Here is a 27613-nt window from a genome sequence, read left to right as displayed (position 1 = left end):
TGAGTAAAGCACTTGAAATGACAGCTTGAAGACCTGAGTTCTGATCCGCAGAACCTACATAAAGTCCAGTGCAATAGAGTGTCTATACCCTGCACCGCTGCAGAGAGAGGAGAGGCAGAGGTGAGGATCCCTGGAGCTCCGGGGCCAGCTAGTGTTCTGCACACAGTGAACAATGCTCCAAGTGGTAGAAGACAAGGACCCACAGCTGAGTTTGTCTTTCGAATGAACCCCACATGCTCATCATGGCGCACACATCTGTGCAAGTGAGTGCACACACACAGAAAAGATTGAGAGAGAGAGGTGGCACTTTTTGGAAGAAGTTGGAGTGATGAGGATTTGCTAAGAGGCTGGGTTGGAGATTAGAAAAGCACTGATACTTAGGAGCAAGAAGTAAGGGTAGAAGGGTGCAAGTGTAGGTGGAGGGGAGAAGGAAGGGGACTTTTTTTTCAAAGATATTTGATCACAAGAAAAGAAAGAAATGAAAAGTGTATTTTAGACGATGAAATATGTAAGAATGTTTAGTAAACAGGCTCTGAAGTTGTACCCTATCTCAGCTCCTTTACTTAGATATGTGACCTTTAAGTAGGGTAGGTCATTTAACCTTTCCTTGGTAAAATGGAAACAGTGATGATGCCTATCTCATACGCTTGTTAAAAAGGATTAAAAGAGTTAATATTTATTAAATTCTTAGAACAGTGCCTGGCCATTAATCCATGTCATTGAAGTGGATAGTGATTCACAAACATTCTAGACATGAGGAGAATCATTTATAGCAATAGACTCAGGAGATACTTGGGATGTGAGCTGAAGAACAGGAAGTAGCAAGTAAGATTCATCATTATTACTGTTTAGTACCTTAGGCACAGATTCTTCTGCTGTTATTGCAAGACATATGGATTCCTTCCATTTGAAGGTTCTTAACAAATAATGATGCTCTTAGTATCATTGTGTCTTTCCATACATAAATGTTAGGGACTAGGAAACATGTACTACAAGAAATTACACTTTTCCTTTAGACTGATAACTTTTTTTTTCTTTTTAAAAATTGCTCCAACAGGGTTCTAAATGAGTTTATTATGAAAAATCCTAGTTTGGAAAATAAAAAAGACCAAAGAGACCTTCAGGTAAGGCATTCTGAATTCAAGGTTGCTATCTAAATTAAAAGTTAAAATTAGGAGATATCACAGAAGATAATTTATGATGTTCCTTCTAACTACTCTATAAAAATTAAGATAGTCTATTATATAAAAATGGTACCAGGGTAGTGGCTTAATGTCTATAATCTTAGGAAGATAGAGGTGGGAGGATCGGGATGCCAGTATCTGCAACATACATGAGTTTGAGGCCAGCCTGAGCTACACAAGATCATTTTTAGACAGGGTGAGGGAGTGGGGGAAGAATATGTATTAGAAAATATCTCTTGTCAGAACATAAAAGACTTCAGAAACCCATGACTCATTTGCATGTGTGTGTGCACAAACGATTCTTCCTTGTTTCTCTAGGATGTGACTCACAAAATTGTGGATGCTATTGGTGCAATTGCTGGTTCCTCTCTAGAGCAGACAACGTGGCTCCGACGAAACCTAGAAGTTAAGGCTTCTCCTAAAATAATGGTGGATGGAACCAATTTGGAGTCTGATGTTGAAGGTATTGTGCTCCTTTCTCTTATTCTTTTGGCATATATTTATTAAACAGTGTTTATTTAGATGGTAAGCTCATCCTTTTTTTCATTATTAAATAGCTTTTATCAGTGAGAAAATACTAATCATTATCTTTACCCGTCTCTTCTCTTATTTAGATATGCTATCACCTGCAATGGAAACCTCAAACATTACTCCCTCTGTATATAGTGTCCATGCACTGACATTGCTTTCCGAGGTAAACATTATCAAGTGTTTTCACATGCACACTGAAGCGAACAGTTAAATAGTACATATCACTGAGAAATTCTGATCTACAGACTGAGTTCCAGGACAGCCATGGAAACACAAAGAAACCCTGTTTCTAAAAAACAAAAATAAGGAAGGGAAGAAAAAATTCTCGTAGAGAAGTTTTTAATTTCAGAAATCATTTTGTGCTTCTAGAAATCACTAGTATATATAATTGCCAAGTATATGCCAATGTGGGGCAATGCCTGTGTATTTGTGTGTGTGTACACATACATGCACATACACCTATGCACGTGAAAGCCAGAGGTTGATTGTCAGCTCTCTCCTCTATCATTCTCCAGCTTTTATGTTTCAAGCAGCCTCTTCACTGACACATGAGAATGGCTGGCCAGAAAGCTTTGAGGATTTATCTGTCTCTGCCCTGCTAGTGTTGGGGTTACAGATAGACTCCACCATTCCCAACTTATGTGAGAGAGCTGACAATCCAAACTCAGGTCCTTACTTGTGCAGCACATACTTGATCCATTGAGTCTCCAGCTCCAGATAACAGGTTTGACTTTGACTATATAGTGATCTTAAGATACTGCTCTCTTGCCCCAGATATTTTTAATTTTTTGAGAACTCCAAACCAATTTCCATAGTGGCTAATTAGTTTGTGCTCTGGCCATTTTTTTTTAAAGATTTTCTGCTCTATTAAATGCCTATCACATCATAGCCCTACATCCTTGCAGGCATTTGGTTTTTAAGTTTTGACAGTAGTCATTTGGACTGGGGTAAAGTGGAATCTTGGGGTACTTTTTATTTACATTTTCTTTTGTTTTAATTTTGGGGTTTGTTTGTTTGTTTGTTTGTTTTCCAAACAGGGTCTAGTTCACTATGTAGACCAGGCTGGCCTTGAATTCAGAGATCTGGCTGTCTCTGCCTCTGGAGTGCTGGGATTAAAGGCATACACCACCATGCTCAGTCTGATTTGCATTTTTCTAATGGATAGATGTGCTGGGCACTTTGCCATGTATCTATAGGCCATTTACATGTGTTCATTTGCCCATGAGTAGCTTTTAGAGACCTTTCTGTATGCTGACCTTTTGATCTGGCAATTGTTTCTTTGGCGTGCAGAAGCTTTTTAATTTGCTACAAAATCGTATTTGCTGATTCTTGCAGTTATTTGCTAAGCTATTGAAGTCCTATTCAGAAGGCAGTTACTGTGTCTAGTTCTTAACGTGTATTCTCTGTTTTCTTCTAGCAGTTTTAGCATTTCAACTTTTAACACTAAGATCTTCCCATTTTTAATTGATCTGGTTTCAGTCTTCTGTGACACCTATGTTTGGGTATGGGATTTTCCCAGTTCTACTTGCTAAAAAGAAAGTCTTTTTATTTTCACCTTTGGGTACCTTTTTCGTCTGGGCTTGTTTATTAGTTTTTCATTCCGTTGGCCTGTGTCTGTTCTTGTGCCCTTATCATACATTTTTGTTAGTATGACTCTGTAATACCGTTTGAAGTCAAGTATTGTTATACCTGCACCTTTCTTTTTTTTTGCTCAGTATTCTGGATCTTCTATGTTTTACTGTGAATCTTAGTACTTTTTGGTTTTTTTTTTCTGTGAAGAATGACATTGATATTTTTATAGAGACTGCATTGAATCTGTAGAGCTTTGCGTGTTTGTGACCATTTTTACAGTATTAACTCTGCCAGCCCATGAACACAGGCCGTCTTTCCATTTTCTAATGTGTCATTTAATTCCTTTCTTCGAAGCTTCATAGGTTTTGTTGTAGAGGTCCTTGATACCTTTGGTTAAGTTTATGCCTGTTTGTGGTATCTGTGTTTTTAAAAGTAGTTTTTAGATTTTTTTTCATTGTGTGTCCTCAATTATATATCGTGCTGTTAAATAAGGACGTTTTTAGATGAGTATATGTTGTGCTTTGAGACTGTCCCTCTCCACTGTCCCTTGTTCCCCCTTTCCTTTTTTGAGGAAGTTTTGCTTCTAGTTTCTTGCCATACATTGATGATTTTATGTATTTAATAAAGCCAAGAACTACAAATATAATTTGTCTAATACTGGCTTAAATGCTTAGTATGATTATCTCTATTTGCAACTGTTGTCCTGAAAATACATAACTTCATTGCTTTTTAATGGCTGTAAAACAGTCTAGTGTTCATAGATGCCACATTTTCATTTTTTGTTCCTTCGTATTAGATACCTAGTTCCATAACAGTTGTGCAGGTATCTCTGTTAGCTGGAAGTTCTTCAGGTAAATTCCATATGTTTGATTCCCCTATACCAACCACATCTAGGTATACGCAACAGAATCCAAGTCACTGCAGCGACACCCTCATGACAATTACACACATGCACCATAGCCAAACCGTAGAATTAGCCTAAGTGCCCATCAGTAGATGAATGAAGAAAGGAAATGTTGTTCACATACACAGTGGAGTCTTTTTCAGACATAATGAAAATAATGTCATTTGTTTAAAAAAATGGATGGCACTAGAGATTATTGTATTGAGTCTACTAAGCCGTTGTCACAAAGACAGTTGCCACATACTTTGTCTCATGGGAGTTTAGGGCTAAAAAAGGTAACAATAAATTTAAAAAATGTGGAAGAGGAAAACGGAGCAGGATAAAGGTAACGGGGTAAATATGATCAAAGTACACTGTATGCATGTGTAGAAGTGCTGTACAAAACCCATTATTTCTTACATGTAATATATAATAAATTAAAAAAGAGAAAAGGGAATTAAATAGGGTAGAGGTTCAAAAGTTGTCAGAACCAAAATGAACTGTGAACTGAAGTTTGGCAGGGTGAATACACCTTGAGGATTCTACAGGGCTGGTAGAATGTTTAGAATGTCCTCGCTGTAAAGCGTAGAAATGTTGCAGCTCCAGTACCATATTGGTCTGGGCTGTCGTCAGACCCTGTATTAGCCACTCATCACCTATCTCGGTGTCTAACCTAACATCCTTGTAACTTTCACATTTTAAAACTTTTTGGAATGTATTACAGTCTAGCATCCAACAACCCCAAAGCTAAAAATGTCTTCAGATAACATCTCAGAATTCTAAAAGAGTTTTCCACACTTTGCTGTGTAACCTGCCTACCTACTTTCCCCCAGCAAAGTATGTGATAAGTGCCTTTGATTTATGGCTTTTTGTGATATAATTGTTCATGAGAATGCCCACATAGAACATGCAATTCAGGACAGCCCCCACCCCCCAGCATCCATGTTTCTGGCCCTTAGTCATTCAGATTTGGCTCAAGATTCTATCTCTCCACCCACACTTTTAAAGTGTATATTTTAAGAAATATAAATGTTTTGTATCTTATTGCAGTGTGGAAGGTGGTGGTAGTTAAGTATAAAGCATGTATAGCAAACAAACCCATTATAGGACCATACAGATGTGAATGCTGAGTCTTAACAGAGGTTAGAAAAAAATGACTGTATGACTGTTGGTTACTGAACTAGGATTTACAAAGCCCAGCCTGATTAGCTTTGGAATTTTCTTAAGCTTCTTTTTAAGTCTGGGGAAGAGAATGCTGAGGTTCCCACTCACTACCACATAGAAAGAAGGTCCTGGACTTTTTATACCTCTCTCCCTCAGTGTAGATTTTCCTCCTTTTAAGTAGCTTTGGTTTTCTTCCAAGTTGGAAATCAGTACCCACGTCTGACCCCAGTTTCAGCATGTAGATAAATTTGTTTCCTTTCTGTTTTGTAGGTATTGGCTCATCTTCTAGATATGGTCTTCTACAGTGATGAAAAAGAGCGTGTTATCCCTTTACTTGTAAACATTATGCATTATGTTGTACCCTACCTCCGAAATCACAGGTACCGTATGATTCCATTAGATTTCAGCTAATTCACACTCTTGTTATTTGTGGTGTCAACTACAAAATGATGTTATTCTTACCATGATTCATTTATAATAGCTAAATTTTAAATTTGCATCTCATTTTTCTTATGGTCCCTTCTGTTTCTTGTTTCTATTTTGGTATCTGAGACAATGAGAACACACATAATTCAAGATGATGACCAAAGTGAAAGCATCATGTGGTTTAATGTGTTTTTTATTTTTTCTGTACAGTGCCCATAATGCCCCTAGTTACCGAGCCTGTGTCCAACTGCTCAGCAGTCTTAGTGGGTATCAGTATACACGGAGAGCCTGGAAAAAAGAAGCCTTTGACCTTTTCATGGATCCCAGTTTCTTTCAGATGGACGCGTCCTGTGTTAATCAGTAAGTAGTCCTCTTCCCACTTTCACTCATTATAGTCGCTTGACAGCAGTCACTGTCTAGCAAAGGTAGGCTTTATAACAAGCGTAAAATCTTAATAACTTATGATAACCCTGTGTCTTTCAGTTGGAGAGCAATTATGGACAACCTGATGACACATGATAAGACAACATTCAGAGATTTGATGAGTGAGTTGTGACAGCCCAGGCAATATTTTTCTTGTACATGATTCGTTATTAGCGTGCACTATTCTTTTGAAAACTATAGGATTAGCTCTTTGTCAAGTTAATTGTAGTATCCTATGGGACTATAATAGACTGAGAAAGACAAACATCCCATGTTTCCTCTTATATGGAGAATATAGATTTAAAGAACAAGTTACAAGAGACAGGGAAGTGTGGGAATGAATAGCTATACCTCCAGCCCCTAAGAGATAAAGACAGACGGCTCACAAATTCTAGACCAGCCTAGCATATATGTATATAGCAAGACTCTGGTAACAGACAAACAAAACCCAAGATACAATAGTAGAATGAGGGCTGTGTAGAAAATGAAGAGAACTGGTGAATGGTGGGGATTAGAGAGTATGAGCAAGAGTAAGGATGTGATGTAATTGTATGGAAGTACCTGGTGAGAGCTCTCATTTTATACAGTGAATGTGTGCAGACAATAACATTACCAAGGATAACTTAGTGGCAAGTGGCCCATCACACAGCCTAGTTACTGGTGCATAATAGGCACTTGATAACTACTGATTGAAGTGGGTGAGACAGAAGAAGGTAGCCAATGGGGGTCTAACCTCTGTGATGATCTACTCTGAATCTCTGCAGTCGTGGATCTCCAGGACAGAGAATGGGGATTGGGGGGGGGGTTGGGAGTGTTACTAAACTGAACTGTAATCGCTGGAATTCCGCGTGTGTACAGTTGTGTATCCCAACTAGTTTATCTGGAAAAGGGTTGTCATAATTAGGAAGTGAGGTTGTAAAGAAAATAAAATGGAGCAATGTGTGACAAATTTTAAATGACAGCCAAGAGTATTTTACTTTATCTTGATTCACATCATGTTTGATGCGAAACTCAGGGAGCCAACCCTTCCTAGAAATGGAATTCCAAGCCAAAGAGAAATTGCAAACATTTTGGGGTGGGAACAAACTTCGTGTGTTTATGTCATAACCAGCAAGACAATATGGCTATAGTGGAGGAAGTCAGGAGCAAAGAACTAATAGAACAGGGACTCAGAAGAAGAGCTTAGTTTCTCCAGAAATTATTTTTTAAAATAATACAAGATTTAACAAAATATTTATGCCAAGTGTCCTTGTCTGTCTACATCCAAATCCTGCCATTTGACCTTGAGGCATGTGTATGCTCAAACTGTCTGCCAGCTTTTCTGCACCAGATAAAAGTCCAGGTCCTCTGCTATATTCCTCTCAGTGTGTATGTCCCTCATTTTAAAAAAGGAATGGTCATTTTCAGATGATGATGGCCTTCTGCTTCCATTCCTTTTTATAGCTCGAGTAGCTGTGGCCCAAAGCAGTTCTCTCAATCTGTTTGCAAATCGAGATGTGGAGCTAGAACAGAGAGCCATGCTTCTTAAAAGATTGGCCTTTGCTATTTTTAGCAGTGAAATTGACCAGTACCAGAAGTACCTTCCAGACATACAAGGTAAGTAATTAAAGCATCTTATCTACTCTGAACTACAGGGACTTGGGAGTGCATTCATCTGGGTTAGGGGCTTTGTTTTGCTGCTCTGTTGTTTCTCTCTCAGCCACACTTGTGGGCTAAGATAAACCACAGGTACGGGTTGATGGACAGTTTACATAGCAAATCGTTTTAGCTTCATTATGTAAAAGAAATCAACATTGGGCTGGAGAGATGGCTCAGTGGTTAAGAGCACTGACTGTTCTTCCAGAGAACCTGAGTTCAATTTCCAGCAACCACATGGTGGCTCACAGCCATCTGTAATGAGATCTGGTGCATTCTTCTGGCCTGCAGGCATACATGGATGAAGAGTGTTCTATACATAATAAATAAAGAAATCAACACTGAATTTGAAAGACACTAAACATTATCTGTGATTTATTATTTGGTTCAAATATCAGAGGAATTCATATACAAAGTCAGATAGTCACTGTTTCACTCTAGGAAAGTTTGTTCCTGTGTTTTAGTTGTGAACAACTTTTAGTTGCTATGGGATAGGAATCCACATCTAATAAGAAAATACTTGATTTTTTTTATTTTATTTTTTATTGACCTGTTTTTCTCTGCTCCCCTCCCTTCTTCCCTTCTACCCTCTCCCACGATCTCCAGGCCCCCAATTTACTCAGACGTCTTTTTCTACTTTCCATGTAGATAGATACATACCTGATTTTTTTTTAAAGGAGATATATTTTTTTAATTTTATTTAACTTTATTTTATGTGCATTGGTGTGAAGGTGTCAGGTCCCCAGGAACTAGATCTTCAGACAGTTGTGAGCTGCCATGTGGGTGCTGGGAATTGAACCCCGGTCCTCTGGAAGAGCAGTCAGTGCTCTTAACCACCGAGCCATTTCTCCAGCCCCATACCTGATTTTTATGTACATTTCATGTCACTTTTTAGCCTCCAATGAAAGTAACACCCTACACAAGATTTTTTTTTCTATCTAACAGAATAGACATTAAGTTTTATAATAATTGGAGTTACTTGGGCATTGAAAATATGCTGCCTTTGTTTCAGAGAGATTGGTTGAGAGTCTCCGTTTGCCCCAGGTGCCGACTCTTCACTCTCAAGTGTTCCTGTTCTTCAGAGTATTACTTTTAAGAATGTCTCCACAACACCTTACCTCTCTCTGGCCTACCATGATCACAGAACTTGTGAGTTAATTTTAATTTATAAATTTACCAATATAAACTGTAAAACAGAGTGGTTAATTTCTCCATGCTTCTGCTTGGAGTAAACAGTAAACAGAAACAGTAAAAGTGAAAGTTTTACTGTTAAGGAGCTTAAGCCTCAAATTGTGCAATACAGACAGACAGCTGTCTTTGAGCCTTGACTTATCTGGTTTAATGTTCAGTCTCCTTGACACATTGTTGGCTTTGTCACAGCCAACAGTCCAGTGTCCCCCCAATGGTACTTCTAGTGAGATACAGCTGAACTGGATGGTTAGGGACTGATGCAAGGCATGTACTCACCCTTCCAGCACAGCAATCATCCCAGTTAAACTCACTTCAAAGATTGTAGTAAAGACTTCCTAAAGTAAACCCTCCCAAGCCCCACTTGCAACAGAGATAATGTTGAAAAACTCCATTTCCACTTGAAAGTGAACATTTCCTTTGTGGTCTGCAGGTGCAGGTATTCCTATTGATGGAGCAAGAGCTCACTGCTGATGAAGATATTTCACGGTAATGTGTGCTTCTGTGTCCGTATGTTCCTCAGGGGAGTTCAGTTACCCCACCTCTAAACACTGCCATTATTTGGGGCTGGAGAGATGGCTCATTGTGAAGAGGATTTGCATCTCTTTTAGAGGACCTGGATTCAATTCACATGACCCACATGGTGGCTCACAACTCTCTGTACCTCTAGTTCCAGAGGCTCTGACACATGGTACACAGACAGAAAGGCAATCAAAAGTCCCATACACATAAAATATCTATTAAAAATACTATTTATTGAATATAATTTTATTTAATCTTGGGACATGATAGACTAAATTATCAGCATTCATGGCCTTCAGCCTCTGCACATAGATTCTGCCTAATACACTTCACTATTGTTTCAGCTACATGCATCATACTAGTTTTGCTAGTTCAGATCTAGTCCCTGCAACTTGGAATAGATAATAAAACCAGTATGGCAGGTAACCTGTGACCAAGGTAATCGATACATCTTCCAAAATGTTCCCCATCAATTTTACAATAGTTTTATTCTTTTTAGAAGTAGCTTACTATTATGTATAAACACATTTTTAATTATGTAAGAATTATTGCTCAATTTTATAAATTGCAGTTTTACTTTAAGAATCATATCTCCATCTTGGTAGCTAGCTGAGGGTATAATCCTTACCATGTGAGTACACATGTAAGAAGCTGAGGTGTGGAAGCTGGAGAGATGACCGAGCAGTTAAGAACTCTTGCTGCTCACACAGAAGACCAGGTTCAGTTGCCAGCACCCACATGGCAGCTCACAACCATCTGTAGGGGATCCAGTAAACTCTGACTCCTGCAAATACCAGACATGCATGTGGTGTATGTACATACATACAGGCAGAAAGTAAGAACACAAGAAGGTGGGAGTGGTACATGTACTTGAAATCCAAATGGGGAAATGGACAACACTAATCACTGGGACTTACTGTCCAGGCAAGCTAGCCTACTTGGTAAGCCACAGGCAAATGAGAAACCCTGTCTCATATAACACAATATACAGTGCTAGCAAAATGACACCCTAAGTTGACCTCTGGCCTTCCCATGCATATATATGTATATATGGACATGAACATGGCAGGCACACACAAAAGACCTTGTGTTTTGAATATTCTATGTTTATTATTACAGAAAGCCCCCCTACCCGTTATAGAAAGCAGTTAAGTAATAAGATTTATTGATTATCCACTTTTCACTTTTGTTTTTCTTGACTGTAATGGAAGTTATGTACCGTGTTTACATTCATAACATTTAAAGAACAAATTTTCAATTTACAATTTAGTCATGATCACTGTAATCACCCTTTTATCAGTGTGGCTGTGGGAGACAAGCCTGGTGCTTTAGGAGCCCTGTGAGCCAAAGGCTCTGCTGCTGACAGCACTGTCTACTTGCAGGACATCAGGGCCATCTGCGGCTGGTCTGGAGACAACCTATACTGGAGGTAATGGCTTCTCCACCTCTTATAACAGCCAGAGGTGGTTAAACCTCTATCTTTCTGCTTGCAAGTTTTTGGATTTGGCTCTGGCGTTGCCCTCTGAAAATCTTCCTCAGTTTCAGATGTAAGTAAAAGAATATTTCTGGAGATACATTTGTTTTGGTCACTGATGTCCAACACTACAGTTCTGTTGAAATAGGAAGCAGAAGCGGCGGGGCTGCGTCCCCGGCACCCGGCCACCCGCATGGCTAGCTTATGCCCGAAATAATTACACAGAAACTGTATTCTTTCAAACACTGCCTGGCCCGGCTAGTTCCAGCTTCTTATTGGCTAGCTCTTACATATTGTTCTAACCCATTTCTAATATTCTATGTAGCCCACGAGCTGGCTTACCAGGGAGGATCTTAACCTGCGTCTGTCTGGAGCGGGAGAATCATGGCGACTGCTGGACTCAGCTTCTTTTTCCCAGCATTCTCTTCTGTCTACTCCGCCTACCTAATTTTCTGTCCTATGAGGGCCGAGGCAGTTTCTTTATTATTAAGAAATCACTCCCACATCACAATTCTTTGTGAAGATTGAAGCAGTCATAATTTTCGCTAAAACCTTACAGTATTGGAAGGAGGGGGGGGGGGTAGCACAGGTACTAGCAGTAAATGGTTGCTGTGGATATATTCCCAGACTACTCACTTAAAAACTAGAGTGCCCTGGATGTGAAGCGGTGGAGTACAGACCCAGAAGCTACAAGTTTAGTGGAAGGGACAGAGCTCAGCACTTGCAGAATATTTTGATGATGGCATATGCAGAAGCTGCTGCCAGCTTTGAGGTTCAAGCAGGCCCAGTAAGAAGTTTAAAATGGAGGCAGTTTAGGGTTAGAGAGGCTCATTATGACAACAGCAGCTGGCCTGTCTGAGGTGTTGAGAGAAGAGGCTAGAAAGAAACTCAACTATGTAAGCATTGTAAGTAAGAGCATCGATTGACCTAAGATAATTTGAAGCCACTGAAGCATTTCATGGATTAAGTGGTGTTATTAGGCTCGCATTTACAAAGCTCATTTTGGCTTTGTAGTGTGGACAAGTCTCAAGAAAGAAAGCATAATCTTAAAAAAAAAAAAAAAAGGTCAAAATTTTAAAGGCTCCAAGATAGGTCATATAGCAATTATGTCTGCTTTTCTTTTTAGTGGGGTTGCCTTAGTGCCGGGAATGGAGTTCAAGCTCCTCATGCCAGGCAAGCACTCTACCTACCCCTAAGCTGTTGAATCCACACACATCCCTTACGTGACTTTGGTAGTTACTTTTTTTTTTAAGGATGAATACATGCTTTTCTATACACAAACACTATAGAAGGACAGGGTACAAGAGTCTAGCAATATAATGGTAAGATCTCCTTTTGATATACTTTACATGTTGCAATAATCACGTTGGACTTTGTTCAAGTACAAACAACTATACAAAAGCAGTTTCCTTTTGAGCTTTCTGTCTACCAGTTAGTAGGAGGCTGAGGTAGGAGGAAGCAAACAATCTGCAAAATACTTTGCCTACTAGGTATGGAAAAAATATTTTTCAGTACTATTTTTTCTCATGCATAAACAGTTGCAAGCACTTTACAAGTTGTCCTAGTACTTACCACTCTGAAATGGTGGCAATTTTTTTTCCTTTAGTTTTCTTGAGACAGAGACAGTTTCTCTGTATAAGCCAGGAACTCACTCTGTAAACCAGGTTGGCCTCTAACTCAGAGACCCACCTGCCTCTGCCTCCCGAGTGCTGGAATTTAGAGGGTGAGCCACCACCACCCAGCTTGAAATGGTGAACTCTTACCACTACACAAAGTCCAGATGAATAACGATGCTCCCAGCTTGACTTAGCTGTCACTTGAGTTCTCATATGTTAGGGCCATGTTGTTTGTACTGAATTATGTGGCTTATCTCCACTGGCACGGAGTCTGTCATACTAACATCAGCGTCCTTCCACTGCTAGGTACCGATGGGCCTTTATACCCGAAGCTTCAGATGATTCAGGCTTGGAGGTCAGACGGCAGGGCATACATCAGCGAGAATTTAAGCCATACGTGGTTCGACTAGCAAAACTTCTTCGGAAAAGGGCAAAGGTACTAAAGCTTTAGAGGGTTCTTAGTATGTTATTTTGTGCATCATTATGTATTCTTTAACTGTGCTATATTAAATGCTACACTCATGAGTCATATAAGAGAAGAAATCTTTCATAACATTTGAAAACACTGGAACCAGAGCTTGAAAGTGTTCCTGAACATTCCTTATGACAGACCAGAGTAGTTAAGCTGACGCCATGATGAAGATGAGATGTTCTGATAGAGAGCACAGTACTAAAGGGGTTTGTAGGACAAATCTGTCAGTTTTGTTTCACAAAGAACAGTCAGAAGATGAAAAGATCACACATTTTAAGTTTTAATAAACTTGACAAAAATATCTCATCAAAACTGAATTAGCTAGATAGACCGCAGTCAGAATAAAGGGTCACAAGCATAGAACCATTCTTCCCCATGGGACATAAAGTACACATCCTAAACTATGGCTAAGTTTTTCACTTTCCTAAATTATAACCTAGAGATAAATCTAATAACCTAACGTACCAGCACTCTTAGCTGAATCAAAAGATTTTTCCAACAGTTATTAACCTTTAGTCACACTTCCTCTTTCTATAGCTCTTGTTATGCCATGTCTCAGTTTTGTATATCCACCCCACTAACGTTCCCTGCAGTTGTGAAAACACTGCTGAGAAGTGTACTAAAATGGGACTGTGAGAAAGGTAGTAAGGGGACTCAAAATACAAATGTCTTTTTATGTGGTGAGACCAAGGAGAAAATGAGAATTACCAAAAGCCTGTCCTGTGAATAAGGTGTAGGAAGATAAATGCTGTGGTTTTAGAGCATGCCCCACATCCTTTCTGACTAAGCACCAGACTGACCTGCCAGTGTGCCAGAAGCAGAAAGGTAACGAGATGACTTGTTCATCACTGGGCCTTTGCTCATTACATCTGTCATCTCCTTAGTTCAGAATCTTCCCAGTCCATAAGAGTCTGGAGGCTGGTCAAGTGGACTATGCGACCCAGTCTGCAGGTGCTCACGTATTCTGTCTTTCAGCAGTGAAGCTGTATTTGATTCTCTACAGAGCACAAGGGAAGAAACTGATTAGAAGCTTTACGTACAGGAAATGAGGAACTTGCTTTCTTAGGAGCCTAATAAAAGGACAAAGTTGTGGACGAAGCCTAATCCAGGGTTTAAGGACAGAACTTTCGCTTTTCTATTACAGAACATGGGTGGGAAACCATGAATGCAGATGCAGTGAACACTCATGGGACTCCAGGCCCATGTCCTTTGCCATCTGCAATAATGGAAATCCTCCTTTGCCCAGAAATTGACCCACAGATAAGACAGCTGTTTGCCCTGGAAAAAATGTCTCATCCAGATCCTTTAAACAAAGCCTTCACGGCCAGATATACTTTTCACTGGAACAAAGGCTATGAGTTCTCTTTCCTTCCACAGGACGAGGAGGACTTTAAGATTTTGGAGGGAATGGAGATGGCCAAGCATCAGGTGAGGGTGGCTATTGATGCTTGTGATATGGCAGCAAAAGCTACAAGAGAGGTAAACAGGAAGGAAGCTGCACTCCATGTGGAGATTTGTGAGGTCAAAGAGAAAAAGGTTTTCCGGAGATGTTTGGTTATTTAGTATTGAGGACAAGTACCTGAGGCCAAAAAAAAAAAAAAAAAAAAAAAAAAAAAAAAAAAAAAAAAAAAAAAAAAAAAAAAAAAAAAANAAAAAAAAAAAAAAAAAAAAAAAAAAAAAAAAAAAAAAAAAAAAAAAAGTTAAGAAAAAACTCTATAGAAGTATTTAAAAAATTATATCATGATTATCATATAGTTCAAAAACTATAGAAGATGTAAGCAGCATTTACTTCCCTACAGGATAAATTTATCTTTATCCACCCTTTGCTTGACATTAATTGCAGTTTGATTTTTTTTAGAGGACTAGAGGGCTATATGGTAAGCCAGGACTGTCTGATGGCATTTAGTGATATGAAAGTCCCTGTTTATCCTTTAATGTAGATTGGAGGCTAAATTATTGCTAATAATAAACTAGATGACAACTGTAGCCCATTTTTTAAATCTTTTCTTGCTTACACATGGCATTTCCCACTGTAACATACCTGTTTTCCTTCAGATTTAAAGCAATCAGTGCTAATGGTGTAGCTCAGTGGTCAATGCTTTTAATAGCCACAAGGCCCAGGGGTTTCATCCCTAACACAATAAATAAATAACTGGATCACATTAGGAAACTGACAACAAATACCAGATAAAGTCAATTTCTTAGAAACATCCTGATTTAGAAGGGAGAGCACCATTTGTGAATGACATGCTTAATTGTCCTTCCTGTTTTCCTATTTCCACTGTTTTCTCCTTGCACTGTAATATGTGATTTTGCAAGTGACAGCACCCTCCGTCCTTTCTGTGGTAGACTACTCAGAGCTGTTGGGGTCACTTAGCTGAGGTCGTGAAGTAGCCAACAAACATATCATTTATTGCAGCTTTGAGACAAAATCTTGTATCTTGAACTCAGTCCTCCCAAGTTGCTACGATTATTATTATGTGTTGCTGCATCCAACATAAGTAGCCCTATGTCTTAATATATAGGAATTACTGGTGTTGGTATTTAGTGAACAGTTTTTACATACGTTCTCATTTGACTTCCTACTGCAAAAGAAAAATTTGCCACGTCATCAGCAAGAACTCTGTGTGTCTTGCACAAGTTTAGCACAGTAAGTAAAAGGCAGAGCTGGACTAGTCTATGTCCTTTCGATCACAGTCCAGCTTCCCTCCTGGGTCTAACCCAACCCCTCATTTCTCTGTGTATCGACAGTAAGTATTAGCTCTTGGACCCTGTAACTACCTTAAGGTAAATTTAGGCCATAAATTGATTTATCAGCAATAAAGTGTACGAAAAGCTCTGTATCTGGAAATCACCAGCTTTTCTATGACTCTTTGTCACAGATCATTTAAACTAAAGTCACCGCAGTCTAGTTGAAAACTATCACGAAAGGGAGCTCAGTGATATCAAACTAGCTAATGGCAGCATCGGCGGCAGCGATTTTAATCAAGTCCGGAACACACATCATGGGTCTCCATTTCTCACATAACATAGACTTCACCTGTTAATGACAACTCTCTTTTTGTTTCTACAGAAAAATCCAGAGGAAGACAGCTCAGGGAGGACACTGGGCTGGGAGCCGGGGCACTTGTTACTCACCCTCTGCACCATGCGCAGCATGGAGCAGCTTCTGCCCTTCTTCAACGTCCTCAGCCAAGTTTTCAACAGCAAAGTCACAAGCCGGTGCGGAGGACACTCAGGGAGCCCTGTCCTCTACTCAAACTCCTTCCCCAACAAGGACATGAAACTGGAGAACCACAAAGCATTTTCCAGCAAAGCCAGGCAAAAAATTGAAGAGATGATAGAAAAGGATTTTCTGGAAGGAGTCATAAAATCTTGACCACCACCGTGGTTCCCCAGAGACGCAACGGAAATGTAATTATTTAAGACACTGTTCTGAGTTGTATAGTTTTCTTTTATATATATATATGTATGCAATAAGACATTCTTCAGGTTGTATTTACTTTAAATATTTGTAAATAAGAGCTTATGTCTAAATGTGGCCTGAATCAAGTTTAAATATAGTTGGCTCATACTGATTATGGTGCCTATGAGAGGTCTATATATGCATATATAGTCCATTGTTCACTGTCTTGGGTTGTCTTGAACCTGCAAAATATACACCAATGTTGTTGTTGTTGTTTTTTTTAATGCTGGTTTCAAGCCTCATTTAATTTAAATTGTTTTTTTTTTCTTCTGTGGTTACCAACATCCTAGTATCAGAATGGTCACTTTGCTGTCAGAGACTTCATGTGGAGCTGTCCCTCCACATCCCTTCTCTTAAGAGTAGCTGAAGCCTGGACCACACATCCTAGTGAGTAGAGCACAGGCCTCTGTTAGTGCAAAGAAAGATGGGCCAACTGACAGTTCTATGCTGCTATGCAAACAAGCCAAGTCATTTCTCACTTTAAAGTCTGCCACTGGTTTATATGAAGTCTCCACTCTCCACATCTGAATCAGATAGGTCAGGGGTTTATCTAGATAAGTAATCACAAAGGCATTGCGAGGAGTTAGTAATTAATACAATTTAATTTCCCAACACCCTGCATACACTGTAAAATTAATGACACTCAAACTGTTATTACAGATTAAAATCAGAGGTGAGCTTCATTACCAAGTCTAAGATTTACCAACTTCTAAACCATTTCTTCTGGTAGCATTTTTTAAAAACAGATCTAAATCCATTAGAGTACTGCCAGTATTGCAAATAGTTTTATAAAAACATTTTAGAAGTCCATTTTTCAAGAATATAAAAATTATCTTCAGAAAGATGGTTGTGGCCTTTCTCCAATGCCTCCAGCCAGCTGAAACACCACCAAACTCACTTCGCCTGCAAGTCTATCGGCATTTTCCTACAAATCACATTAAGAGATTAGTGAGAGATATGGCGCCAAAGTCCATAAATAATAGAAAGTAGGTTGGATTCTTCTAAATAAAGTGAGTTTTCGATTCAGTTAATAAAAATTTCCAAAGTAAAGTAAGAAAACAAGCCCCTTTAAAATCAAGATGGTTATGTACTAAGAATAAGTAATTCTTAGGATTTCCATCAGAGAATACCCATAGTCATGTAACTGTTGGTGTCTCCAAGTCCCCAGTTCAACCAAAGCATGTAAAAAGGGCAAATGATAAAACTGCGGAAAATGCAAGTAGTAAGAATGTCATTAAAAGAAAAATTTAAAAAGCAATTCAAAAGTCCAGAAAGAAAAGCATTACCTGCTGCTTTGGAAATACTAAAATAAACTCATGGACTATACTTTTAGAGGGAAAAGAATGAATAATCTATAATAAGTTAAAATTAGCATGTGTCAGACAAAGGACATGTTAAATACTGCACAGGCAGAACATTATACCCTCAAGAATCTGCACTAAAGAACTGCTTGGGAACAAATTAAGTTGAAACTGTTTAGCTATATATCTCCCGGTACATTCAATCTTAATCTCTAAGAAAAATGTATTCTTTTTCCACAGTGTGATTCCAAACACAATCAAACAGTGCTTTCTCCTCCCGTTCCCAGCTTACTTGTGAGTCTGCTTCTGCATATACTCGGACAATGTCTTCTGTACCAGAGGGCCGGACAAAAGCTCGGGCAAGCTTGTACTTCTTCACCAGGTCATTGATTGCTTCTTGGAGTCCTGGCGGAGTGACTGCTTGTCTTTCAGCATCAGTGGTGCTAATAACTCTCCTGTCGGCAACCTGAGCACAAACATTTCCTGTCTGTTATAGAAGCTTAACCTGTTCAAAATAGTCCAACCAACAGGGTAAGAGGCGGCCATTTCAAGTTACTATCCTGCACAGTGTATCAGTGACGCACAGGGACAGGTGACGGGAACTGAGGTAAAATTTCCTGGTGTATTTAGCTAGAACCGTATAACAGTTTTAACATTTGTCCAACTATTTAAGTAAAAATCTTCAGAATATAAAAAATTAACTTTAGCCAAACAGGACATTTACACATTGACTCAGAGCTACCATTAGACTAGTGGTCAGTAACTATTGTCTCGCCCCAGTAGTTACCGATCAAATTGCTGATACAGCTGTAACAAGTGGCAAGCGATTACAGAAGAGGGCCGAGGTAAGCATCTCCTAAATATGCCGAAAACAAATCCAAATACTTGGTGGCCATTTCTGTGAACTCTAGCTTTAATCTCTAATCTTTCAACAATTCTACTGGAGAATATGTAGAGAGATGCGAATCAAGCACCCATTCATCTGAAATGCCTTTAGAGAGTTCTTCTTTGAGTCCACAGATTCTACTGCTTACATCTAGCTCCAAAAAGTACTGTGGTCTGGTGTGGGGGAGGGGGGGGGCAGGTCTGTCATCAGGGGACTTAGCCAGACAGGTAAGAACTGTGAGGCTTAGTCTCCAAAAAAAGAAAAATTTAAGCATTATGGCATTATGTGAACTAAAAGTTAATTCTGAAGCAACAGTTTCAGTTAAAATGATAACATTATTTATCTGGGTTTTGCTTCAAAACAGTATGAGCTGGGCTGTGAAAGGAGAAACCTTTTTAAGCTAACTAACTTTTAAAAACTTAAAAATTTTTATGATTTTGTTCATATTTTTAAATGATGCATATTCACACATAATACCATTCTTTATCATAAGATAAAGTGGAAGTACAGAAGAAGTTATTTTTTAAAGTGTGAGTAAAGCAGTTTTTGTAAGGCCTTTCTTACTCCCTAAGTAGAGTGTACATACAGACCGAAATGGAACCCACTCAGCAAACACTTGGCCTGGGAAGACTGGAAGAACGCTATAGTCTGAAAGATTGTTTCACGCTTTCTTCACCTTAACTTTGAGTTGTCTGTTAGGAAGATCAACATAAATGGCATCCCACTGCTGCACAGTCAGGCCCTTGAGAGCCAGGATCGCCTCAATCACCAGCATGTCAGAAATGGCATCTCCAGCTGCCTGCAAGATTGGGGAAACAAAGCACACATTAAATAATCCCACACGGATGCTGGCCGCGCATCGGCAAAGGAGATGCACATAACCATGACAGACAACAATGACATGGATCCAGAGCCAACTCTAAGCTTCATTTCATAAAATGGAAATTATAACCTAGCTTCCTGCATTACTGCTGTGATTAGAAGGAAAAGTGGATAAAACGTCTGACCCATATCAGACATGCGGACTCCATGTCTCTCCTGCCTTCACTGTCGCTTTTCCATAGCAGTACTGCAGTTTCAGCTGTCGGACCCAAGCATGTAAATGGTACAGAATTTTCCAAGTTTGTCTTTGAAAAGTTAGCCAAACGCACAAAATACATACTCAGTAGCTACTAAGTATACTTGAACATTTCAACATTTTTCTGACAAAATATCAAGAAAAGGAAGCATAAAAAATGTTATTTCCAGTGCAAGTCTCAACTGTGGGCACCACTGTTAGAAGCAAACCACCCAGCCAGGACTTCACCTTTTATAATTCTACATCCCATGTTCTGACTGATGTTAAGGTAACTCAGAGCCTGTGACCTCACTTCTAACCTGGTTGAACAAGTCGATAATGCTTGCAAGCATCTTTGCAGCTTTTCCTTTCTCGTCTTCTAATTCTTGTGCTAGTCTTTTTATCTTCGTTTCAACTGCTTCGCTAAACAGTGCCTGCAGCAGAAGTATATGAAGTCAGTCACAAACTCCAGGCCACCTTTCATCCAGGGAATCTAGGAACTGAATAGACAAATAACGGCAGCCTAATGTCTGCCATTAATGCTGAAATCAAATCAGAGCACAAAGGGTATTGCTAAAGAAAAAGTTTATGGATTGTAAAACTAATTTAAGATACCACTTTTGACAAAAACTGAATACATGTGAGCTCATTTCCTGAACTCTGCAGCAGGTACCTTTACAGGGTATGTGTGAGGCAACATCAGCATGAGTTCACTGCACTCAACAGTACGGCAGCTGGTGTCAGATACTTACTACCACAGACATTCCTTTGTTAGGAAATGCCACTCCCATCCTCTATAGTCCTCAAGAGGCCAGTATTGACGTGAGTACATAATGCTAATCACTCGAAAAAATGGGCACTTTTTGGTAAAATAAGATGCAGGGTGGTCACCTGGTTTTCCTAAATAAATTCTGACTGAACAGACCTACCCATTTTTTCTGTGAGTCGAGTTGAACAGATTCAGAGACCTTATGGACTTCACCTTAAAAACTGTACCAATGCTTGCATTAGATCACTGAAGTTACATTTCAGCTGCATTTTATAGAAACACATTCTCCTTCTCCTTATATTCATGGCTCTTCAAAAAGCCAAATTGAAATTAGTGAAGAGAATGATTTAAACCACATTCAAATATTCTCATGTCTACCTCAAATCCATTCATGAAAAGAGGTGATATACAGACATTTTTAAATAAAATCTGAACATTAAAATAATCTTAAAAAAAAGTTATACCCTTTAAAATATTGACATTTATATTGAATTATATATGGCTTTTTTTAAAGATTAGTCCTAAGAAAGCCCTGACAACAAAAAAAAAACAAACATAAAACACCTATGCTTGTATATGCTTTAAACTCAGTAAAACTTTTCATCATAGCTACTCTGTAATTTTTCATCATAGCTACTCTGTAAGAAGTGGGAAAATTTTAAGAACATGAACAGAACATTTTAAAATAATTTGTTGGGTTTTATGGGGTGTGTGTGCCTGTCTCTGACTCTGCAGCACCGATCCAACTCAAGACCTCACATCTGGTTACAGAACTAAGCTCGCCCCAGCTCTTTAAAGAACAAATTGGTGCACTTTTTATGGAGGATTGTCATAGCATCTAAGTATACATTCATAGTGTAATTTACTACTACCTAGTCATGTTACCAACTACAAGAGAAATCCATTATTTAGAAAAATGCCAGCTAACCAGTTGACTTCTTTAAGAAAACTTACTGTGCCATGCCCATTTGCTTCAAAGTAAACTCCAATGTCAAACTCTTGAGCCTTGTGATGCAAATGCTTGACACCAGTTTTGGTGCAATAAACAGGTACCTACAACACATTAAAGAAAGACAACAAACTCGGTTAATTATATATCTATTATTCCATAAATAAAACAAGGAATAAAATCTGAAACCTCCCTCTGGTGCTAAAGACAATAAAGACCTAAAACACCCACACAGGGAATGACTGCAAGTAAGTGGCATTGTCTGCTTTGAGAAGGCTGTCCGAGCTATAATATGGAGAACGCAGGACAAAGAGATCTGCATGCTTTCTAATGAAGAGCCAATCCTTCTTCGTAGGTAAATACCCTACACTAATAATGCAGGCTATATGATCTCCCACAATCATTCTGTATGTAGTATACAGAGGCAGCCACAGACCTCACCTCAACAAATGTGCAGGGCGCTATTTCAATAGAACTCTTACAAACAGTGGCAAGTTAGATCAGGTCCCCAGACTATTTCTAACTATTGGCATAAAAAGTTAAGGAAGGACAGTTAGAGATGGGTGTAGTAGCACACACCTTTAACCCAGCTCTCAGGAGACAGAGGATGCCCTGTTCTATAGAGTAAGTTCCAAGACAGTCAGGACTACACAGAGAAATCCTGTTTTGAAAAATGGAAATAAGAGTAACAAAAAGGCCAATCAGACTTTCAAGATTGATCATGGCTAGTAATAAATCACCATGACTGGACCAGCAGCAAAAAATAGGCTATCAATGGTGGGTCTAAAAGATTTAAGAAAAACTGACAAAACTACAAGAGAGACATCCAGTAAGATCAGTATTTGTTGGACTTGAAAAACCATAGGATGACAAGGGCAAAAATATTTAATCCAAAAGGAAAATGGGATAGGAAGTAACAGTTTCTGGTGTGTATTAAGTTTATAAACATACTAGGTACATACAGATGAAATTTCCAAACTAAACACTCATGCACTAAATGACGTCTGGTCAAGATCAGACAATGGATGCTGTAGTGGTACCAGAAGGTCAAGTCTCCTAGCAATACCGTGGCCATCAGAGCTGAATACACTCAATGTTCACACAATGACATAAACTCACATCACACTACTGCGTTTCTCAGAATGTGTCCCAGGACCAAGTACTAACCCCATGAAAGGCCTTGAAGTGAAGCCACTGTGACCATGTATTTAAAGTACGACAGAAGCAAACAGCATCCATGTTTTTTGACCGTCTACTATTCTCTTTAAAAGCAGAAAATTCACATGAAATTTCATTTCTGCTCCTCTAGAAGACTGACTGAAGTGGACAGCAGCTGGCCCAGGCATACTTCTTGGTCCCTTTCACCTGCTGTGCTGACTCACTAATCTGCCCAGAGCCTGCAGGAATTTGGAGAAAGACGTGGGGCACCTAGCTGAAGGAAGTCAGTCACTGGGGAGCTTACTTTTCTATCCTTACTTCCTGAGTGACCCAATGTGCCCATGGGCCTCACACTCCTGCCATTCCTTCCCCACAGTGGGCTGTATGCCTTCATGCACACTGAGGCAGAATAAGCCCTTCCTACCTAAGTTGCTTTCCAGGTCTGTGATCACAGCAATGAAGATATAGGTGTAATGTTACCTTAAGGGTTATGTTTGACAGAGGCATCTTCAGGCCTTCATGAGTTATAAATATAGCTCAATAAGTCTTGGAAAAGATCTGCAATCATTATTAGATCACAGAATTCACAGGTTTTAATATGCTCCAAGGTACAAGTGCACCAGAGACATGTGAGCCTTTTGACCTAGTCACCGTCACCTGGACAGCGGTTCAGCTGTGTTCACTGTTCACATGTGGTAACATGATTATCCTCACAGAATGACCTTCCCACGCTATTCAGAAGTGACCCCAAACTGAAGACACTGCTGCAGTACCTTCATAACTTCTTCAAGGTATCTTGTGGAGCTCCCATTAGCATATGCAGTCTGTACAACACCAATAGTCAGGCTTTCTCCAATCTAGAAGAAAACAATGACACACTTAACTCACCCAGGAGCCTCTGACAAGGATTTTTCCAAAAGAGGAAAAAAAAAAATCAATTACTAAACTTATCATAATGATGACATTAATTATCTCAGGTATTATTTGTTCTTAGAACTGGATGCTTTACAGTCATGATGAAATTCTCAGGAATGCATGCATCATCTGTTTCTAAGGAACCAAGCCTTTACAAAGTTGCATGAGAAAGTCAAGTCAATACCAAGAAAAGCACCAGTACAATACAGTCATCTAGAATACCATCTTTACTGCAACTAAAACCAATGCCCCTGTGCCGAAATGGCTGCAATTGCCACTTAGTTTTGTTTTCCAGCCACAAATATCAAGAACTCCCCCTACCCCAAACCTCCCATACCCCTATTGACACTCAAAGACCCTGGTGTGGAAGTGCTCCCTAGCAAGCCTTGGATGTCTCCCCACCCCACCTTACCTCCAACAGCAGCTCCTTAAGGAAGCTGCTAATTAAGGTGGCTATCTTGTCTCCATCTATGAGATGAAAGCGACCGTCTGCATCACAGTAGTAATACACGATTCGGTCTGCATCCCCGTCGAAGGAGCAGTATCTTTCGTTGGACTGCATTTCCATTCCTAGCACACAGGATGAGGATTAAGTGCATTTCAGACTAAGAAATGAGACTAAAGCTCACTATATAAAATATAAGATTTTTTTCTCTGACACACATAACTATTTTCAATATAGATCAAAATTAACATTATATGCAACAGTACCGCACATCCACTATAAACTTTTCAAGAGATGTTTTAAAAGATTCCTTGCAAAACACAAACCAATGTCTCCAGTTTTAAATACTGGTGTCTGGTAAGTCTACTGGTGCTCTTTTTGAAGACAGATCCTCACTATATAGTCCAGGCTAGCCCCAACTTAAAAGTCACCTGCCTCTGCCTCAGTGCTGGGATTAAAGGTGTGTGTCACAGGCCCAGCTATTTGTACTTTTCTTGCAGGTTAAATTCTAGCAAGGCAAACTTAAAAAAAAAAGGTCCTCAAATCTATTCATGCTAAAACGTGATATTACACTAAAATACAATTCTATTAACCAGTTGATTTGGCTACACAAGTTTCCCATATAATTTTTTGAAACTTTTGAGATTTTTAAAGGTAAGATTTCTGTCCTTTACATATTAGAAATAAAAATCAGCAATAGATAAAATATGTGCTTTGACTTAATAAGTATTTTATCTGCTTAAACTAACAGCAATAAGAAAAGTAATTAGGAGCACAGAATTATAACTTCCAAGAGCTCACTAAGGATCTGCATAAAGTCACTGAAACTTCAGCAACTGTTACATCAGATGTATTAGAAAACCTTGCCGACCCTTAGCAAAGATGCAGCAGACAAAGCCAGACTCTGTTAGCCTTGCTGCCTGCAGGTCAGAAAAACAGCCTGGGGGGAGTGGAGGGTGGATTTCCCCAGGACACAGAGGCCACCACAGCAGTAGAAGGAAGACCTCAACAATCAGATGGATGAAGGTCCAGAACTGAAGGACAGGACAGGTAACGTTAATATCAAAACAAGCACTACAATGAAAAGGTTATATAAAATTAAAATTATACATGCTTGCTACAGTAAGCCAGAACAGGCCACACAAGTGAAGCCAATGCAAGGCACCTGTGGAGTGGTGAGGAGATGGGGTTGGATGATTTTGATAGAGAAATCAGAGTACAGGCAAACACTCAGTGGCCCAAGCAATACATCTGCAAGCCAGGAAAGGTTAGGGTCTGTAAGGGAGCATCTAGGATACTCTTTACTACAATTAAAACCAGAATAGGGTTTTCCTAATCCTCCCATTTGGGGAACACTGAATCCACTGAGGATGTAAAGGCAGTCTTCCATTCCCTTTCCAGCCAGTCTAGTGCAGACAGGAAGACGAAGCTACTTACAACTGCTGCCATTGGACCAGTGATTCTCGGCGTGCTCACTGGGCCTGAGCCACCAGCAAAGCCTAGCAACCCACCAGGAATAGAAATTCCCAGCCTGCGTGCATCCCACCCTGGACAGACTAAATGAGAAAGGGAGCGGCCCCTGTGTGCTGACACGGCACTTCGGTTCTGACGGGACCTCAGTTAAGAGCTGTTGTGCTAATGTGCTGTTTTCTGTGAGCTTTCAGCAAGAGCTGGCCGTGTTTTGAACAGCACTTAGAAACGAGAAGATTTCTAAGGACCCAAAGGTGGCGGGACCAGGACAAGTGCTGTGATTCTTCACTCGGAGACAGCTTAGCTTGAAAGTGAACTGGCTCCAAAGAGCTCTAGGAGCAGGAGCAGACACTGCCGCAACTGGGACACACCACACGCCACTGGGACATACATACCCTGTGGGGGTTTCTGATGACTCTTCACGAAGTCAGCACCACACAGGTGGTTGAGCCTCCCTGCAGTCCCGTCATTAAACAGCTGGACCGACAGGCCCTGGGAGAAGTAGTGCGCCATTTCTTTTAGCTTCAAGGCCCCTATGCCATTCGCACAGTCAACCTTAACCGATCTGTTTTCATCTCCACTGCAGGAAGCCTTCAAAGGAAAAAGCCATGGAAGGAAAACAAGTCACCAAAGAGAAGCAGTATGATGCATGCATGTATGTGTACTTGAAAAGGTCACTTATTTCCCTTTACCTGTCTAATTTAATGCAGAAAACGTGTACAGTCAAACGAATTTCAAAACATCAACACAACAGTGGTGCCACTGAGTGACAGCTCCCAGGAGAGCAGCTGCGTTAGAACCGGGTCCCAGCACAGCAGGACATTAGCGCTCTTTCCTTGACAGCCATCTGATGTGCACACGGCCATGCAGGTGTCTGAATAACACTAGCATTCTCTGCAAGGCACATCATGTCACAGGCGTGTGGGCTTGAGGATGTTTTTTAACCAGTCTTTCACCAATCCCCACACCAAAGCCTGAGTTCTGAGCAGCAATAGCAGTGCCGTCCAGTGAGTCAGTCACCCGACACATCTCCAGGGAATCCACCTAAAAGAAATTCCTTCCCAGCAGGACTTCCTCAAGCCAGGAGCATCTACATTATAATCAAGTTCATCCCACTGAATACTGAGGACCACAAGCAAAGATACCATGAGGTTTCCCAGGATGCACTTTGCCACTATACCATCGCCAACATGCACTGATCAGCTAAGTCCCAGTCGGAGGAAAGAAAGAAAACATCTTGTAACTCTGTAAATGAGGTTGTTGACTGTATCACTATGTTCACTATATAAATATATGTTTATATACGCTGAAATTCTAATCACGATAGAAAAACTGTCTCACCTGTTTGGTAAGTTCTACAAAAGCCTTGGAGAGTTTCTGGCAGTAGCCTTCTATGGTTGCCTTTCCATACCGGCCTCCGGAATTCCGACAATACACCATGTAATGTAGCTGAGGCGTAGTCAACAGGCCATAATCTGCCAAACACAAAAAGCACTTCAGCTCACTTAGTAACAGAAGGCGCTCACACGAATTCATACCTTAAGAATGTTAGCTCCAGACCCCCACCCCCCACCCTCACCCCCTCCACCCCCCAAAAAAGATTGCACTGCTGGTGAAATTGTCCAAAACAGAAGGACTTTGACCTAATAAACGGAATGACTGTATATCTGGTTTTATTTTTCAACACAGGGTTTCTCTAAGTAAGAGCCCTGGCTATCCTGGAACTCACACTGTAGACCAGGCTGGCCAGAGCGCCACCTGGTATTAAAGGTGTGGGGATTGTCTGTTAGCAAACAACCCTACAGGTGGGTTTCTGTTTACACTTTTTGACACAGTCTGCCAGAAACAGGCATTAACCTTCACCCAAAGGTCAGTTACCTAAGGAGCCCAGCACCCAGTTCCAGGTCAGTAGCAGCTCAGGTCCCCACCCTGTAATGTAAAATCTGCTTGATTTCCCACCATTTTGCTCTTCTTTCTGCTGAACCTCACCCCCAGCCCCTCACACACACACACACAGAGAGACAGAGAGAGAGAGAGAGAGAGAGAGAGAGAGAGAGAGAGAGAGAGAGAGAGAGAGAGAGAGAGAGAGAGAGAGAGAGAGAGAGAG

General features: G+C 40.0%; 2 protein-coding genes across 14 annotated transcripts in view; one reads left to right on the top strand and one right to left on the bottom strand.

Annotated features, from left to right (window-relative positions):
* Positions 1-18229, top strand: part of Dop1a (DOP1 leucine zipper like protein A) — an 88946-nt gene extending 70717 nt beyond the window's left edge. For 7 of the 13 annotated variants that reach the window (XM_050118882.1, XM_050118883.1, XM_050118879.1 and 4 more), the window contains 13 exons: positions 1058-1124; positions 1503-1647; positions 1799-1878; positions 5605-5714; positions 5971-6120; positions 6244-6305; positions 7627-7779; positions 8831-8967; positions 9440-9495; positions 10911-11075; positions 12925-13054; positions 14468-14518; positions 16164-16669. In XM_050118882.1, the coding sequence (XP_049974839.1) occupies positions 1058-1124; positions 1503-1647; positions 1799-1878; positions 5605-5714; positions 5971-6120; positions 6244-6305; positions 7627-7779; positions 8831-8967; positions 9440-9495; positions 10911-11075; positions 12925-13054; positions 14468-14518; positions 16164-16469 (1612 nt within the window). In that variant the 3' untranslated portion in view covers positions 16470-16669. Of the gene's footprint in view, positions 1-1057; positions 1125-1502; positions 1648-1798; positions 1879-5604; positions 5715-5970; positions 6121-6243; positions 6306-7626; positions 7780-8830; positions 8968-9439; positions 9496-10910; positions 11076-12924; positions 13055-14467; positions 14519-16163; positions 16670-16846; positions 16997-18097 lie in introns of those variants that run through there. The other 6 variants (XR_007588161.1, XM_050118885.1, XM_050118884.1 and 3 more) reach the window with 6 other exon arrangements.
* The window catches only part of Pgm3 (phosphoglucomutase 3), a 20791-nt gene continuing 10317 nt past the window's right edge, over positions 17140-27613 (bottom strand). The window contains exons 5-13 of the mRNA XM_050118889.1: positions 26848-26981; positions 25902-26097; positions 24004-24161; positions 23450-23533; positions 21524-21622; positions 20121-20234; positions 19420-19542; positions 18150-18323; positions 17140-17481 (exon numbers count right to left, since the gene is read on the bottom strand). Coding sequence (XP_049974846.1) covers positions 17392-17481; positions 18150-18323; positions 19420-19542; positions 20121-20234; positions 21524-21622; positions 23450-23533; positions 24004-24161; positions 25902-26097; positions 26848-26981 — 1172 coding nt within the window. The 3' untranslated portion in view covers positions 17140-17391. The remainder of the gene's footprint in view (positions 17482-18149; positions 18324-19419; positions 19543-20120; positions 20235-21523; positions 21623-23449; positions 23534-24003; positions 24162-25901; positions 26098-26847; positions 26982-27613) is intronic.

This window comes from Alexandromys fortis, unplaced genomic scaffold, assembly GCF_014885135.2.
Source record: "Alexandromys fortis isolate MF-2015 unplaced genomic scaffold, M_Fortis_MF-2015_v1.1 scaffold_164, whole genome shotgun sequence".
Lineage (NCBI taxonomy): Eukaryota > Metazoa > Chordata > Mammalia > Rodentia > Cricetidae > Alexandromys > Alexandromys fortis.
The sequence above is the reverse complement of the archived record's forward strand: the minus strand, read 5'-3'. Positions and strand labels throughout refer to the sequence as shown.